This window comes from Chelmon rostratus, chromosome 22 (genome assembly GCF_017976325.1).
Source record: "Chelmon rostratus isolate fCheRos1 chromosome 22, fCheRos1.pri, whole genome shotgun sequence".
In the NCBI taxonomy this organism is placed as follows: Eukaryota; Metazoa; Chordata; class Actinopteri; order Chaetodontiformes; family Chaetodontidae; genus Chelmon; species Chelmon rostratus.
In genome coordinates, this window is record NC_055679.1 from 2177501 (window position 1) to 2195606 (window position 18106).

At 42.6% G+C, this 18106-nt stretch overlaps 1 protein-coding gene across 1 annotated transcript in view; it reads left to right on the top strand.

The window, feature by feature from the left end:
* tmtc1 (transmembrane O-mannosyltransferase targeting cadherins 1) overlaps positions 1–18106 on the top strand; it is a 133565-nt gene that overhangs the window by 30273 nt on the left and 85186 nt on the right. Inside the window, exons 3-4 of the mRNA XM_041964362.1 lie at positions 3636–3709; positions 6695–6871. Coding sequence (XP_041820296.1) covers positions 3636–3709; positions 6695–6871 — 251 coding nt within the window. The remainder of the gene's footprint in view (positions 1–3635; positions 3710–6694; positions 6872–18106) is intronic.

Genomic DNA, 18106 nt, shown 5'->3' on the forward strand with positions numbered 1-18106 from the left:
GTGTGTGTGTGTGTGTGTGTGTGTGTGGGGGAGAATTTGTGCAGAGGTAGGTGTGTGTGTATGCATGTATTGCTCATGTTGTGGGGACATAAATCTGTTGACACAGTCACATTGTGGGACTCGCCTTGCTTATGGAGACAAAATGCAGGTCCCCATAATATAAATCACTGAATTTTAGGGTGAAGACTTGGGTCAAGGTTCGGATAGGGGTTAGGGTTAGAGTTAGGCAAGTAGTAGTTGTGGTTATGATTCGGGTAAGTCTCCAGGAAATGAATGTAAGTCGATGTAACATGTCCAAAAGGAGGCACTTGGCCTGATGGACAGACGAACACCAAGTCAAAGCTGGAAGCCAGTGAGTGTGTAAGTGTGAAACTTGCATCTCCTCTTTTCCAGAAGGCTGCAGCTGCTTCCAATGGAGACACACCCTTCCTCTGTAAATACTACGGGACATTTTGGCTTTGATTGCGCTTTCAAAGGAATAATCCAACTTCCTGGAACACAGTTTGAAGATCTTCTGTTGGCAGTATGCTTTGTAACATTAGTTGTTTGTGGTTGCCTTTCCTGTGGAAAACTGGACAGATGTAGGTGATGAGACATTTTTTGTTTTGTAAAAGATGTTTTATTGAGTTTTGTCATTTTTGTTGCAGTCGTGATAACAAAAAACACACACATACATACTTTAAAGTAAGAATATAACACAAAGTGAAATAGATAGTTACATGTAGTTTAATAAAAAAGGGAAGGGGGGGTTAGTAGAATGAACATTAGTCCATTATTCTTGCACGCAAGCCTGCCCCTTCAATCATGCACACAGAGGACACTGCAGTTGGACATATTATGCATACTAAAATGAATAATTTTGATTTTACATTTAACACAATGTCAAATTTAATATTAAAATATTCATATAAGCATTTCCACATATGCACACACACATATATGTACACATACACGGGAGATGGGATATGATCATTTAGTGTGTTGTGTGTGCGTGTGTGTTTTCCTGCCGGTTCTGTGAAGTTTAAAGGATAATAGAATAATTCCAGTTTATTATAGCGTGGGTCTTATTTTCACAGTTTTGGCCATCATCCTGTAGTCTTGTTATGCATGTAGCAGGAAAATTAGCAGAGCAGCACTATACTAACGCCACATGCTGCGAGTGCTGAGTGTGTGAGATGTAGTAGAGAAGCAGTGACTTGTCATTACTGATGCCACCAGTCACCCAGCAGAGACTCTCACTGCTGCTGTGCACCAAGCAATACTTCCACTTGTTGCTCCCTCTAAAACAATGCATCAAATTAACATGATGCAAGTTAATTAGTGATGGTTAGAGGCAGGGCCGTAGCCAGGATTTAGAAATGAGTGAGGTTTTTTTATGGAGCTGTATCTGCTTATATCTGACTCTGTGACTTTATTCTTGAATTTCACAAGCCCAAAGGGATGTTGTAGCATCATGTAGCATTGTGTGTGCAGGCTAGGTTGCTAACTTGTCGTGTACCTTTACAGTTCGTTACAGAACCATGATGTTTCTGAATTGAATTGTGCGATGATTACATGAGAGCTAATACTGTTATCCAAACAAAGCAGCAAGCAGTGATTGTGTGCATGCAGCTGGGGTGCAGTGGGATGGCTGTTCTATGCATTCTATTCTATTATTTCATTTCTGTAAAGAAAATCCAATCACACCAGTTGGTTCCCTTAGAAATGCATTTATTATTAATAGACCTCAGCAGTCAACACAGCAGTGTTCTCCATCAGCAATCAAAGCCAGAATACCTGCAGTGACATCACTGATTGGGGTGTGTTTTATTTTTCTCAGGGCTGTTGGTTATGAACAGACTGCACATATGTCACTATGCAAAAAGAAAGTGTGGTTGGTTTTCTTGGTTCATTGATAATTTCTTATCATTACTATTCATAATGATTTTGCAGTTACATTTCATTTATAATTTGTAGCACAAATTCAAATATGATGGACAGATTTGGGTTATTTAGGAAACAACACTTATTTAATGTGTTATCATTTCCAAATCTGCCCATGAACATTGTTAAGACCGTTTCTGGTTAACTGTCATTACAGATTTTAAACCAATCAGTTCACAGTATTGACATTATTAATGCCTGGAAAACACTCAGAGGACCTGTCACTGCACTAATGTAGATACATTTCTTTCGTTTTTGGTAACTTTGACCAATTTAAGTACACTTGCTGCTTTAGCAAAAATGAATTTTGATTTCAGTTCGACTTTAAAGCAACATGTACGATCTGTATCATTTTCATAGTCCTGCCTCGTGTGGGGCCGTCTTATGCTCCCCTGTGTGCGATCTCTCTTGCGGTGTGCTACAACCTTGAATAAAACACAAAAACAAGGCATTCGATCACACGCTCTGGCATTGAATACCTTGGCAATGAAAGCTTTTGGCTCTTGTAGCCAGGACTAATTTTATCCTGTCGTAATTTGATATGTCTCCCCTGTTCTTTTGTTTCCCGTTCGCTCCCCTCCATCCTTGTGCCAGGTGCATGTGTGTGTGTGTGTGGGAGCTGCTGCTGTCCACCCCCCCCTCTCCTCCTCCCTTCGCTGCCCTCCACCGCCATTCCCCTCCCGGCCTGCTCTTTATCAGTGTCTGCTGGACATGTTTACTGTTCTTCTGCCAGGCTGTGCTTGACTGCCGCTTCACCACACACAGAAATCACCGTCTGGAACTGTGGCCCACGCTGTCAATCAACTTTATGGATAAACACGGCCCAATTTAAGAAGATAGGCACCACATACTGTCTATTACTCCCCAGACAGGAAGCTAGCAGTGCAGCCCCACAGCATGCCTGTAGGCTACTAGACTTTTTTGGCATTGAAAGGTATACATATAAGTCCATCCTCTTTTCATTTTCCCCCTTTTCCTTCACCTATACTAGATTAAATACATGAGGAATATTGTGTATGTAACATGACTCCTGGACTGGTCTTAGCTCTTGTGGGGACCCAGGCACGATTATGCTTTGGGGCGCCCCCACCGCTTCTCAACCGCTCAGTCATTTCTACGCTTTTTCAAACCCGCTAACAGCACAGATATGAAAACATCTCGTGGATGGGGTCCCTCAGCTTGCAGTCTGTGTCTGCCGGTGTAAAGTTGTCTTTGGTATGCTTCTCGTTTTGTGTCGTGACCCCGATGCACCTACCATGCATATTTCGAATCTTGCAGAACATATCATCCAAACAGAAGAACATTGCAAGTAGGTGTGAGGGCTTTTTCTAGGAGTTGTTAAAGGCATTTGAAATGCTGTTCTTAGAATGCTCAGAGGGTTGTGAGGTTCTCTCTTTTGCCATCGGACCTGTTTGGGGGAAACAAACTTGATCACCATCATTTCTGTTCTTCCTCAGTTATTATGATGTAGACTCAACTTCAAAGAAAACTTCTCAAGCAGCAAACGCGTGGGCAGCTATTATAGAGCAGCTCTGATACTCATTCTCGCCTGTGAATAATGGGCGCCTGCCTGAGCCATAATCACAGTAGTCCTGCGGCGGGTCAAGTTGTGCATTTCTCTGTAGCCCACATGAACGTCCAGCCCTGTCTCCTCACCGGAGCTGTCCGACTCACGAGTATCCTCTAAATCTGCGTGTACGTGTGTGTTGCAGGTGTCTGGTATCGTGGGCAGGGCTGACGTCTTGGCCTGTCTGCTGTTCTTACTGACCTTCCTCTCATATATCAGGTAAGGCGACTCCGTACCACCGCCCACACCTTGAACACAAACACGCGTACACCCCCATATGCATGTACTGAGGAACGAGTGAAGAATGAATCAGGAATGACCTGATAATGAACTGTTAATGAGTAATTACTGAACAACTGTGAGGACAGTTGAGGACTATTCCGATGACGATGACGATGATGATAAGTCACTGGACAACAGACTGGGAAATACTATGTTAATAAAGGTCATTCAGTAATGATTAGTTCATATCTGTGAATCAACATAAAGACCACTTTTTTCATGAGTCGTCCCTGGTTAACTCTGAACCAGCTGCTGAGCTGCTAATTACTTCATCGTTAGTTGCTCTTTTTGTGTAAAGTGATACATCATACAGAGTAGTCACTAAGTAGTCCCTTGTATTACCTCAGGATTACAGCATAACAAGTAGCTATGGTTTTTTACTGGGAGTTCACAGTTAGATCCTTAATAACAAATCAGAAGCAGCAGGCTCTCGCTCTCTCCCCTGCAGGGAGTCAGAAAAGATGCAAATGAGGGCAAATCTCCGACAGATTTAACAGAAGCAACGGCCATTTTTACTGACCAAAACCAGCGGCGAAGCTCGGGAACGCATTATCCATGACCTATCCTTACATTTCCAGGCAGTTTAAGCCAGAATAAATGACTTTTAAAAGTGCTGTCCTAACCAAGGGAAAGAGAGCGTCACAACAGCACACACACAGATTGCACACACAGTGATGACACACAGTGTAAAAAGGAGGTGTTTTCCCCTGTTTTCCATGCCTGATGGAGCTCTGTGCATGTGAACTCATGCCACCTCACAGACTTAAAGTGATGTCCAGTGGACATGTCTTTGAAGTGTGGATCATGTTTGTGTCACGCATGTATTCTGTCTGTTTTAATGATGTGATTCTTATAATAATCTGTCAGAGTTGTTACTGCATTCTGCTGTTTCTGAGCAGTCACTATTTAGTTCTGTTATTTATACCCTTGTACACTGAATGCCAGTCGGTTAGTGATTGTTACACTGGTTGTCATTCATATGTTGTGCAGTTTGAATGCTTCTTCTGTGTTTGCTAATTGCCAGTCTATTATGCAGTCATTTCTAACATTTAACTCTGATAGATGCTGAGTCTAGCATCAGTTCTCTTTGCTGTCTATGCTCTATTTTACATTAATCATCAGCCTGTGCTGTACTGCTATTACAGAACCACACACAAACAACTCATCTTTGATGGATTATTGCTTTTTTACACCTTTATTTTTTCACCAGACTCACCTTTTTGTGTACCTCCATTTGAACAGTCTAAACCATAGACCTGGCCTCTGCGTCTCCTTTTTACCACACCTGAAGACAGTGTCCTGGTCTGACACCCTGAAGTTATAGATGCACACACATTGTCTCTCACATGCTGCTTTGTGGTGACCAGCGGACTGTCCACAGGATGCACGAACTCCTCTTTGAGAGTCTCCAACTGTTGGCTGTTGGTGCTGATGTGGACAGCTTCTGCAGAGGCAGAGTTGTGAGTGTGATCCAGCAGCAGAGTGGTGGGTGTAGTGTACTTTATGTAGGCACCGAGATAGCAGAAATCCGGCTACTGCGTACCGGTGCGTGCTGGACCACAGACATCATACGCTGCTGGTGAGGGGCCAGGGACAGCAGCAGCAGAGGAGTCCCGAGGGACAGCGCCAGCAGCTGAGCCAGGAAAGCGCAGACACCCCCCCCCCCCCCCCCCCCCCCCGCCTCAGAGGAGGATCATGCAGAAGATTAGAAGATGGCAGACTCAGAGCAGAGTCTGTGGCAGTGGACATTTATTTTTAAGGCCTCAGCATCACTAATGCTACAGAATGACTTGGATGTGACTTTTTATATGTGGTGTTAGTATATCGGTTAAAATATATTTAAAAACTCTGCTGTCTGGTTTTATTAAGGAACTAAATGTGAATTCTGCTAAAGACTCAGTAGCTTCTTGTCATAGTTGTGATGTAATTAGGGAGTAGTTAGTAACTACTCAGTAGGGGGCACAAAAAGTGACTAATAATTAAGTGATTAGTACTTAATGAGTCTGCCTAGCAACTACTCAGTCAGTGTAACTTTACTTGAGTAAAAAAAAAAGACCAACTCATGATGACGTAATTAGTAATTGCTGTAAATGCTTTATTAATATAGTATCTCCCAGTCTGCTCTCCAGTAACTCATAATGATGTTCTATACTTAATAATAGTAATTGAGAGGTTTTGTATAACTACTTTTATCTACCTGTTAAAATTGTTAGCTTCATCTACAGTTGTTATTATGATTATTCTAATTATAAGCATGACTATTTGAAAATGAAAGAACATTTGATGTGATTAGGAGTTCAAGATTTATTATTCTATTTGTAGAATTAAGTCCAAGAAAATTGCAGGTAGATACACATTGTTCATTCCAAGATTGAATTCAATCTGTAAGACTTTTGGGTTCAGTAAATATGGTCTTACTGCTCTAATTGATTGACAGTCCTGTAGCTGAGGCTCACGTCTCTGTTCACTTGGGTGGAACGCTGGAATTCCAGTTTGACTAATCAGGGTAATTAAGAGTTGAAATAAAAAGTTACAGTCCAACTCATGAAGCTGAAATGTTACATATCAAAGAGCTATCAGACTGTCTACTTCTGACAATGCTGCTAATTAGCATTCACGGACTATATTGCTAATATTTCTACCTTTGTAGCAGTGCTTGTATCTGTGATTAGATTACTGATATTGCACGAATGCTTTTGTTACTTTGTTTGATTCCTGAATATGAACGTTTGAATGTGGCACCTCTTATTTGCAGCCTACTCTCAGATCTTAATTAGGCAATTCATCATATTTATTTTATTCATTCTACAACATGACTATTACACCAACTGAATGCTAAATGTCTTGTCCTCTGCCATCCTTTCTCTGCGACTGGGCTGAGGCTAAATCGCCTTTGTTCTACCTCCTCTGTCTCCCCCTCAGGAGCGTGGGAGTGTCTGTCTCTGACGACTCGCTGCCCTCCACGGTGTCGACGTCGTGTCTGCTTGTCAGCTTGCTGCTGGGCACCTGCGCCATGCTGGTCAAGGAGACGGGCATCACCGTGTTCGGAGTGTGCATGCTCTACGACGCCCTGGTGCTCTGCCGCAAGCCTCTCATCTAGTAAGCCCCCAGGGTTTTTGCTTTGTTTATGTTTTGTTTGTGTTTTTTCTTATCTTGATTTATGTGGCAGTGGTCTGCTCGGCGTGCGCACAGTTTTTCAGCAGTGCTTGGCTTTGTATTTACACAGCTAAACTGGTTTCCACCTGGGAGCTGCCCGCTGCAGTGCCGTAGACAGTTTGTTTTGGAGATAGTGTGCTTTTCTGAATCGGTGTGCACAAACAGCTCGGGAAAAGAGGACTCTGTTTGCATTTTTAATGTCAATGCAAGTGTTTGGTCACTTTTATACATTAACATACATTTATGCCAAACGTCATCATTTTCAGGTTGAGGTTTTACTGACTGCTGATTAAGACTTGTGATTTGACTTGGACTTGTTATGTGAGGACTTAACTTGAAACTTGATCCAACAGACTTCAACAGACAGCAGAAAATAAGCAGTGCACAGAGCTGTAGACTTGACTTGGGCGTGACTGCTCTGAGACTTGATTTGAGATTCAAATGCAGATACATTCAAGTAATTTTAATGGTCAGTATTCAGAGACCTGAAAGACAAGACTTGAGACATGGCTTGGGCCTGTGCTCACAGACTTTCATCTTGCCGTGTGAAGACTCCAGACTTGACTTGGATTTGCCCTCAATGACCTGAAACTTGCTCTCATAAGACTGAAGACTTCAATTGAGTTTAGCCTTACTGTGGCAAGACTAAAGACTCGACTTGGAGCACTCTTTAGGACTCAAGACTTGCTGTGAGCTCAACTTGGATTTTAACCCAATGACTTTAGACTTAAGATAAGATAAGATAAAACTTATCCCCAGCCGGGGAAATTTGGGCATTACAGCAGCATGTGATAGCAGCGGGAAGAAAAATAGCATCAGAGGTAGAGAACATTCGACAAAAACAAAACACAAAATAAAAAGTAGACTATATATATGTACATATTATACAAGCAAAATGAAATTTGTGGCTGTGGAAAAAGAAAGCAAGATGCCTTCAGATTAAAAATAACAATAAATAGTGTTACTACTATTGCACAGAAGAATAAAATATACAAAACGGTAAATGATATGTAATATTGCGCAGAATGTAAAAGGAAATATGCAATATTGCACAAAATGTGTGGATATTAGCGTAATTTGTCAAACAACATCAACACAGTCTTATGTTAAGTGTTGCTGGAGTTGAATAATCTGACAGCTGATGGAATGAAGGACTTTTGGTAGCTTTCCTTCTTACATAATGGATGCAACAGTCTGTCACTAAAGGAGCTGCTAAGGGCCTCCACTGTGTCATGCAGGGGGTGGGAGGGGTTGCCGATGATCGATGTCAGCTTGGCTAACTCACCTACATCCTCAGTGGTGTCCAGAGGGCAGTCCAGGACAGAGCCAGCTGTGGACTTGTATTGAATTGGACTTGTTGTGATTGTGACTCAATTGAGACTTGCCCCAAAAGATTAAAAAACAGCTCCAGCACTAAGCACTGGGTTTAGGTGACGAGAGAAGCAAAGAGCAAGAGCTTCTTTCTCGACTTGCAGTTGTACACCAATGCTCCACCAGTGTTTTATGGGGAGTTGTTCATTGTGAGAAGCAGAGTGCACTGGAGTACAATGCAGCTTGAATCTCTGCAGATCTGCTGTGTGTGTCTGATGTTAACACACAGGGAGGAGTAAGCGAGCTTGAGGGCGAACATAACAAAGTGTGGTGTATGCGCCCCGTGCCAATGTCTAACTCACAGTCTTTGATGCTCAATCCTGCTAAGGCCATATTCAGACAAATCAGCAATTCTGTAAAAAAAAAATACAACACATTGAAGGAGGTGACAAGCATTACTTATACTAACTTACACTGAAACTATATAAGTAGCTACGCCTCGAGTGTCATGCTGATGTTGAGCTCCAGGTTATTATCTGTGCTCTAACTGTGACACAGTGTTCCTGTAGGCCAACTCATCATTGACCTTGGTGAGGCCTTGGACTGTGGTGTTGTCAGCTTGATGGAAGGGTGGCTGGCGGTGCACAGGGAGAACAGACACAACCTTGTGGAGCTCTGATAGTACTGGTGAGGGGGGTAGACAGGTGGCTGCGGAGCCACACCCGTTGCTTCCTGTTGGTTTGGAAGTAATCCACCTGCGGATTGGGTGAGGTACCTGCAGCTGTGTCAGGTTGCTGTGCAGAGAGTCAGGGAGTATGAATGGCAGAACTGAAGTCCATGAACAGAGTCCTGACATCTTCAGGTGCTGGAGTATGTGGTGGAGGCTGAGCTTAATAGCATGGTCCGTGGAGGGGTTGGCTCTGTAGCTGAACTTTAAAGGGTCCAGATGGGGCTCTGATTGGTTTGAGGAAGGTCAGGCCTTTTATTCAACTTGTTTTTGGATTTACATTGATCACTCCTGTTTGATTGCTCATGACGTTATCAATCACATCTTTGGAGAGTTTTTTATTGTCTCCCAAGTGTAAGTAAGTCAATATTTGGTCAGTTGCTTGCTGGTATTTACAGTGCGTTAGAGGAACTGTAATACCTCGGTGCTGCTTTTGCAAAGAGAAAACAAAATGTGGAAATGTTTTGATGAGGCAGGTTGAGGGACAATGGAGATCTCTTCTTCAAACACTGAGCACCATCGATGGCAGAGATGTAACAATGCCACGGCATCGGGGGGATGTTTGCTTCTTGGCTAGATGCTGAATGCCCTCAATAGAATGTCCTTCCTGTGCGTGCCTGTGTGGCTTTAAACAGACGCCATTATCCGTGTCCCACTTTCTGCTAGCATGCTGTTTCTCCATCTCCTGCGTGGTTCTGTTAAAAGAAGCCTGCAGTGATAATGGAGGATAGATGCCTGGAGAGCGTTGAGCTTCAGATTAAACACACTCCATTTCAGCAAAGGCCAGCTCGCTCCTGTCTCTTCATCTTTCCAGCTGCGCTTCTTCCTCGTATTAATGGACCATACCAGTGTTTTGTATGTTTTAGCCCATTAACTACAAATCACATATATTTTACATGACTGCCAGCCATTTTCCAAAGTACCCCATTAGTTTTAAAATTGATTTCTTACCTTCCAGGCAGCCTCTGTTATTTAGATACACGAGGAAAATCAACTTGCAGAGACGTGAAACTTGCTACAGATGGATAATCAATCACACAGAACATCTATTCAGGTTTTTCATTTTTTTGTCGAAGTTTCAGCGTCCACGTTCTATTCAGGCACGTACGAGCGTACAGTCATAGTCCTTCCTCAGCTGTATAGGGCGAACACAGAATGAAAGAACATATTCCAGCAATTAACCTCATGCAAAACAAAGCTGTATCCTTGACAAGAGACCTTAATAGCAGCACACACAAGCAGCATATTAAGTACATTGAAACACCTGCACCCATTGCTTTTTACCACTCATAGATAGTGTTAACTTGGAACAGTCCAGAGGCAACCAAGTCAGGGAGACATTAACAAATCAGATCAGAGCATAGCAATCAAATCAAACCCTTCATTTAAGCCATGAGGTTAAAATGCCTCAAGACCATTGATTGAAAACATTTCTCTCTGGCCTAGCTCTCTCCCTCAGACTTTTGTGCATCTTAAAATGTTCAGATAGTTCATTGATAAACCTAAAGGCATGCACATGTGATGTATTATCCACATGCAGCAAGTTTCAAGTCTCTGCAAGTTGATTTTCATTAAGTCCTGACATTCTACAAACCAATGGCTGCCTGCAAGGAAGGAAACATGCACTCATCAATCAAAAAGGACATTTGGAAAATGGTTGGCACTGATGTATAGACATCTATGTAAACGAGCAAAAACATTAAAAAAAACTGCAGCGTGGGTCATTAATGCTGCACTGGTCACTGGACACAGTCTAAACAGAAGAGATTCTGCACATTTACCCTGGATGTTTCAGCGGTAGCCGCGTTGTTGTGTCCACATGTTGCTGTAAGCCTCATAAAGTTGTTGCTCCCCTTTGCAGAGTCCCAGTGGTGTGTGTGTGTGTGTGTGTGTGTGTGTGTGTGTGTGTGTGTGTGTGCGTGTGCTCTTAATGCAGTATCACGCTGATCCTCTATGCGTGCATAAGAGCTCCATTTAACAGCCAAATCTAAAAGCTGTGTCCTGGCTTCCAAAGACTGTTTGTGTGAGCATGTATGTGTATGTGTGTGTGTGTGTGTGTGTGTGTGTGTACACTTGCACTTGCTAACAAGTTTTTAGAGAGTGACAGAGAGAGAGTGATGACAGTTTTGGAAAAGTGAGGACATTTTGGCCAGTCCTCACAGCCTCAATGGGCTGTTCAGACATGGTTTCACAGGTGAGGTTAGAGTTAGGTTTAGGTCAAGGTTAGGGTAAGGGGCTAGGGAATGCATCATGTCAATGAGGGTCCTCACACAGATGGAAGTACAAATATGTGTGTGTGTGTGTGTGGTTCTCTACATTTGCATAAGTGCGAGCATGCTTTTACGTGTGAGTCTGTCCCTGCCAAAGCCAGGTCCAGATGTTTTGGGAGCGTCCCTGCTGTGTAAGCTGGCCTAGAATGTACTGGAATTAGCCTGCTGCCACCGCGCTGGCTGAGCTGATAACACACTGAAACACTGTGTGCTTGGGCTCGGGGAGGTGTGTGTGTTTGCATGAGTGTGTGTGTGTGTGTGTGTGTGTGTGTGTGTGTGTGTGCATATTGAGTTTAATCTGTATTAGAGGTTATTTTAGGCAAACTACCCTGGAGCGTCTGTCACTTAGAAGTGTGGCAGACGTCCAGGAGCCGCGGGGCTTTTCAGAGTATGAGACTGTAGGAATCTCCCATGCATGTTTGTTTCATTAGCATCCTTGAATTTCTCCAGTGAGAGTCATCATGTGACACTGTCCAAAATGAACTTTTTAACTAGTATTTTGGTGACATTCTGTGTCAAAATGAATTTACAGGATTCTCACATTCATTCATTATTAGGGGGTGTTAAAGGAGGTTTATGCTTTTGAGGAACTCCATTTTTAGGTCAAATATTAGTTCCTTTGCCACACTTCATGGCCCCTGAAGAGTCTGAGGTGGAGCTTGCAGGGTTGAATGTCCAATCTGTGTATAGTTTCATTCACGTATTACACAAGCACTGGACTCTAGAACTGATAGAGGACAAAGGGTGGTCATTTCATGTGAGGTTTATCGATGTGGCTGACTTTTCAGCAAGTCTAGAAAGAGCAACATGAAAAGTGACAGTGAATGTGAAAAACCTCTTTCATCGAGCTGAAACTTTGATTCTAAATTTTTGAGAAGAAGATATTTTTGAGAGGTATCACTCAGCTGTGTGTGTGTGTGCATGTGTGTGTGCTCTTAATGCAGTATCACGCTGATCCTCTATGCTCCTCATGTCCCTCAGTCTGTGACCAGCAGTGTTTTCGTTGTCTGGCGTCCAACTTGTCTCTACTCTCAGTCTTGTTTATGTCCTCCTCTAGATTAGTGCCAGCCGCTATGATAACTCTTAATACTCTAAAACTCATGCATACACACACACACACACACACACAGCACTAAGCCTGTGTAATAGCAGTGGCAGTGGTGTAAAGCTTGCAGAGGGCTGCTGCACTGCGATAATGTCAGTGTGCAGCAGGCAGCCGGCATGTGTGCAGGGATACAGATGTCTCTCTGCGGGATTTAGATCTTTTGGTGTCTCTGTCTCTGTGTCTCTGAGCTAAAGTCCTGGTAAACAAACCCTGTTGACTTTGTTCCTGCCTCAGCCAAAATTACAAGCGCAGTCAGGTGGGGAACGGCTTGACTGTTGCAACCTTTTAGCGTTCAGATTGTCTTTGGATCCTGGTTTCAGTCAGGTGCGAGGTGGTCTGCTTCCTGAGAGACAACACACACACACACACACACACACACACACACAGTTCAAAGAATCAGAATATTTGAAGAGGACGGGCGCATAAAATTAGTCACCAGCATTTTCATCTTTTAGATACTACAAAGCAATTTCACTGTCGAAGGAGACTGAAGCATTTAATACACTCCCGTTTACACACACACACACACACACACACACACACACACACACACACACACACATACACACAGACATTACATGTATCACATGAACTTGAAAAGGTGGATGCATCGCTGCATGTGTCCTGGCATATGACATGTTCGCTGCTCTAATTTGCGTGAGGTCAGTGTATTGTGCTGTTAGATGCTGGTGGGTACACTCATCAGAATGTTTGGTTTGTTGATTAACCTGTGTGACTAATCCTACGAGGCGTGGGTTATGGAAGTGACCAGGCATGGAAATAAAATCATTTATTGATTCATTCATTTCTACACATACACATGCCGTGCTAAAGTGTGTGTGTGTGTGTGTGTGCCCTGCAGGCAGCCAAAGGCAATCCTCTCTGTCTCTTCCTATCTGTTAGTGTACATGCAAGCTAATCATTTGATTACAGCCAGATTAACCTCTCCCACCCCACACACTCACTCTTTGGCAGGTTCCTAATTACAGACTCTTGCAGCGCAGCCAAACTCTGGTCTACAAAATGCATTTTAGTGAAGGTCCAAAATATTAGAATTGTGCCAGATATGCCAGGATGAATTACAGGGAAATGTGTTTAGAGTGGTTCACAAGACTCAAATTTCCAAATCAATGTAACAGTGCACCTCGAAAAAACTTCCTTCACTCAGCATACAGCACGTTTGAAACACTGTGTGTTGACTAAAGCTGACAAGTACCTTCATTTACCTTCAGATACCAAGACGAGAGGAAGCACAAAGTCTGAATACAATAGGAAGGGGAAAAAGAACGAAGAAAAGTTGAAACTAATCAGGTGAAAATCACACAGCGTCAAATGATCTGAAGTGAGACAAGAGATCAGTATATACCAAACAAAACAGGAAATGATAACAAAGAAATAGAAACTAGAAAACCTAACCATAAACTGCAGGGCAGGATGTAAGAGCATGAACAGTACATGAATGAGCAGAGGAGAACGCCAGGGTTCCAGCGTTAGTACTGTCAGAATACTGTATGTGTAGATGGTGAAATACAAACAACATATTTGCAATCATTTTGTAATTTTGCAAAGCCAACATGCTTTGGGTAATGTAAACGGTAAGTGTAATGTTGTAATTATCTCAGTAGTTATCTGTGGAGCCGAGCTCCCTGGAACAGCGCTGGGTTTTGCATATTGGGCTTGTGGTCACAGACGGTACTGCAGGTCATGCAGTGCGACAAAAACTTTTCTCATCTGCAGTCATGGAAAACACAAAAGACACTGAAGGGGGAAAGAGTAACATTTCCACCGTAACTCTGAACCACATGTTACAAACAATGAAGCCTGAAACCTTGTTAGTATACCTGCCAGGTGAGCAATTCAATGTGGCATCATCTTCCCAAGATCGACAGTGAAAAGAGCCTGCTTGAGATGACTGACATGTAACTCTGATGGACATCAAAAGGAATCACATGTTTAACTGGAAAGATCTAGTTGCGCTGATTCCAGCAGTGTGTGTGTGAACATCTCTTTTGCTCCCATTGGTTTCAAAGAGTGGCTCTTTTTTGATTAGATTTTTGGAGCATATGTGTAGAGATACAATTAACAGTTATTTTCATCCCCAATTAATCTGCAGATAATCGTTTAGCTTATGCCAGAAAATCCCGACGGCTGACGATCTGAAACTGGAGTTTGGCTTTTTCATTGGCAAATGACTGAATCGATTAATCAGTTATCAAGAAATTTGCAGATTATTATTCTTTCATCAAGTAATTAGTGAATTATTTCTGCTGTAGGTATGTATAAATAAGAATTAAAGACGGTGCGAATATGACAATACCACACATCCTTCCCATATGTTCTGAAGCTTCGTGGGATTACTGTGGACCAAATCAGCCTTTTATCAAATTCTGGCCTTAGTCTTGTTATTCAAAGTCCTCTTTTCCTCATTGCAAGGTCCAGTACTCCTCTGAGAGACTGCATTATTCCCCACGAGGCCCGGGATGAGGCGTCAGGACATTGTGTGAATGCTTGTGGTTGTTTTGAAAGCATTACTTCCTCCTCAGGCCTCAGGACAAACAAACAATATGCCAGGACGAGAATAATTCGCATGGGTTTAAATATGAGAGTAAAGTTGAATTTGTTAGTGCAAGGGATGTTCGTAACACTGTATGTCTTTGTTGTGTTATGGGATTTGCAACAAGGAAGCATTATGGGATGTTGCCAGCATTGCAGACAGTCTTCCCAGTCCATCTCCCTGTTTTCTATCCAGAGAAGATTAAACTGCTGCTGATTTAATTTAAGCCTTAATTAAACCTCCATAGCTGCCAGTGGACCCTCTGAAACGGCAAAGTTGACAGACAGCGAGTGTCTGGATATCTGTCAGAGATAAATAGGGCTGGAATCTGGAAAAAGTGTCAGGAAGACTGAGAGATGAAACCTGATAGAAGAGGCTGGAAGTTCAGTAACAACAAAACTACCGAGTGAAGGCTAACTTTGGAGCAGTGATTTATCTGGACCCACAGGAACAACATGTCAGTTAAAAGTCCTGATGTTGTGCATGTTCGGTTCGAAATGAGCTTTTACTGTTTTCTGCAATCAATTTTTTGGATTATGAGCACTCGAGGAGGTGGCAGGCTGCGAGCCAACTGTTGCTCCACAGGATCAAATGGGATATATCCACATTTGAAAACTGGTGGTGGAGATGACGTTAAAGAGAAATTGAGATGAGTTGGCCGAGCCACTTGCCCTGTTTGCATGTGAGGAATACAAACTGCCAGCAGTAAGAGCAGAGTGTTTTGGATGTAGGGTTCGGGATGCTGATGATGGCTTTGGTGAACCCTCTCACTTGTTAGAGCCACCATGAGGTTGACCTTCTAGTTCATACATGTCTCGGTTTTCCATGTGTCTGTCCCTGGTGCGACAATATCACAGCATCATGTTCTGTTTCTCATTATTATGTTATCTTTGATCACAATCCAATCAGATCCATGGAAAGGAGCTCTTAAATCTAAAGTCTTGAATAACTTGTGTAGTCTGACAAGATGTAACTTGCTACCAGGCAGTTTTTATGTTAGATCAGTTCACTTGTTTCAAGCTTTTTGTCCTTAATTTTCTTAATAAGACATTATAACTTCTGCAGACTCACAGCTTCCAGAGTTATCCAGCTGTTTGATCAACACTGACAAGTACAAAAACTGCTTTGCTGAAGTCAGAATTTCTTTGTATTCAGACTTTGTCTTTGAGAGAAGGTATTTTTACTTGCTTTTCTGTTCTGTTGGCTTATTTGTTCCTAGTTTTATGGATATTTGTTCTTGTTTTTGAGAGTTTTTGCAGTGTAAGGAGTATGAACAGGGCTTCCACTTTGGGGTCTTGACCACCTTTTTGGCATTATGTTGCGAGAACCAGCTGGCAGTTGCCTCGTAACTTTATCCCTTACATAAGCTGTAGCCTGTAGATGTTAAGTTACCCATATTACACAAACTCAGTTTGAAGTTTCACAGCCTTCTGCTGTGTCCAAAAGCTGAGAAGATAATCCCACACAATCCCAAAACAAAAGCTCATTGTCTTGTTTTGCCTGTGACTCACAGACGCCGTTCATGCGCTGCAGGTGCAGCCAGCAAAAAGATTCATTCCACAGCACATCGGCGCCGCGAGCCGTCCGCACACACTGCGCGTTCAGTGTGATCTGAGGTCCGTTTCACAAAGCAGGTTTACTGAAAACTCTGAGTATGTTAACCCTGAAATGAGGGAAACTCTGAGTTTTCTGTTTCATAGGAAGGTAAGTCAAACCAGAGAAAGAGGGGTAACTCAAGCCTGTTTCACAGACAGAGGTAAGTTAAACTCTGGGTCAGTTACCGTAGTAACTGACTCTATGAACCTAACCTGGTCGGGACCAGGTTTTACTCAAGGAACCTCGAGTTTCTCTGTGTCTCCGCCCTCTTTCAACCGCACACCGCATTCACTTCCTCATTCATTCATTCAGTCAGCAGACGAGTTTTGGCATAGTTCTGCCGTCTGTTATTAAAAAAAATCATTAAAAATATCAGTCAGTGGAAGTCCATTAGGCACAGTAGGTGGTGACTTTATTTCGTTAACATGGCATGTTAACGTCTTTTGATCATGATCCCGTGGATGAAGGTGCAGCGATACTGCGCAGAGAATTAAATATTCGTCGGGAGATAGTTATCAGACCACGATGTTCTTGCTTTTCCAGACAATTATCGGTGCTGGGCCACCACCCGTTCTTCGTGCATCTGCCTTCTTTCTGTTGGCTGAGTAAAAGTCTGTGTTAGTTTAAATATAGGCTTAATTATTTAACATAACATGATATAGATGAGAACACTTTTCATTTTTAAATTTTATTTCATTGTTAACAAAAACAAAACATTATATGAACACAATATGACCAATTTTACAATGAAAGGGAGCCACTTAATATTTACTTTACAATGTAAAACATGATCAAAATGAGGTAGCTACCTCCATGAGATCGTGCAGAGGTCTTACCTGTTTGTTTTTATATTTCATTTTAAGCTGCTGCCAAGTGCGCTTCTCCCCCGCGGGATTGCACCTAAATGAAATAAATTAATAGGCAACCATTCAAGCAGTTTTGCCCTGTAATATTATTGTGATTTCAAAGGACTACATTTATACTCACGCATTGACCCGAGCAGCAATGTTCTCCCACGCCGTCTCCCTCTCCTTCGCAGCTGCAGCGGTGTTGGACTTCGTCTAAAAACATGTTCATATTCGCTGTATGAGCGCATTAAACTGTCTAATTTCCAGTGGCATTAAGTAGGCAGCCTTCCGCTTCCCCGTTGCCATGGTGACTCCTCAAATCGGGGTTCCATTGATGCTGTCTTTTTAAAGTTGCGGTGCACGCGCTTAACTCGAGGTGAACCTACTCTGAGTTAATCAAACTAACTCAAATCTGCTGTTGTGGAATCGAAAACTCAGAGTTTCCTATCTCAGAGTAGATCAACTCAGAGTTCAGGGTTACACTCAGAGTTTGTTGAACCTGCTTTGTGAAACGGACCCCAGAAGGTTAGTCCGGGTGAACTCTATCAGCTGTATCGACAATGCAAACTACGTGCATTAACAACACAACACTCCTATAACGGCAGCGCTGATGCAGAATGTGATCACTGCATGAAATCAGAAATCATAAATTGTTTCATATCACTCGGCATTTCCCAGAGCGCTGCATTTTTGCTGTGGAGACATTAGGGATGCATCTCTGAGAGAGAAGTAGAGAAAAAGTGAAGGATTTCCAGAGATATGGAGGG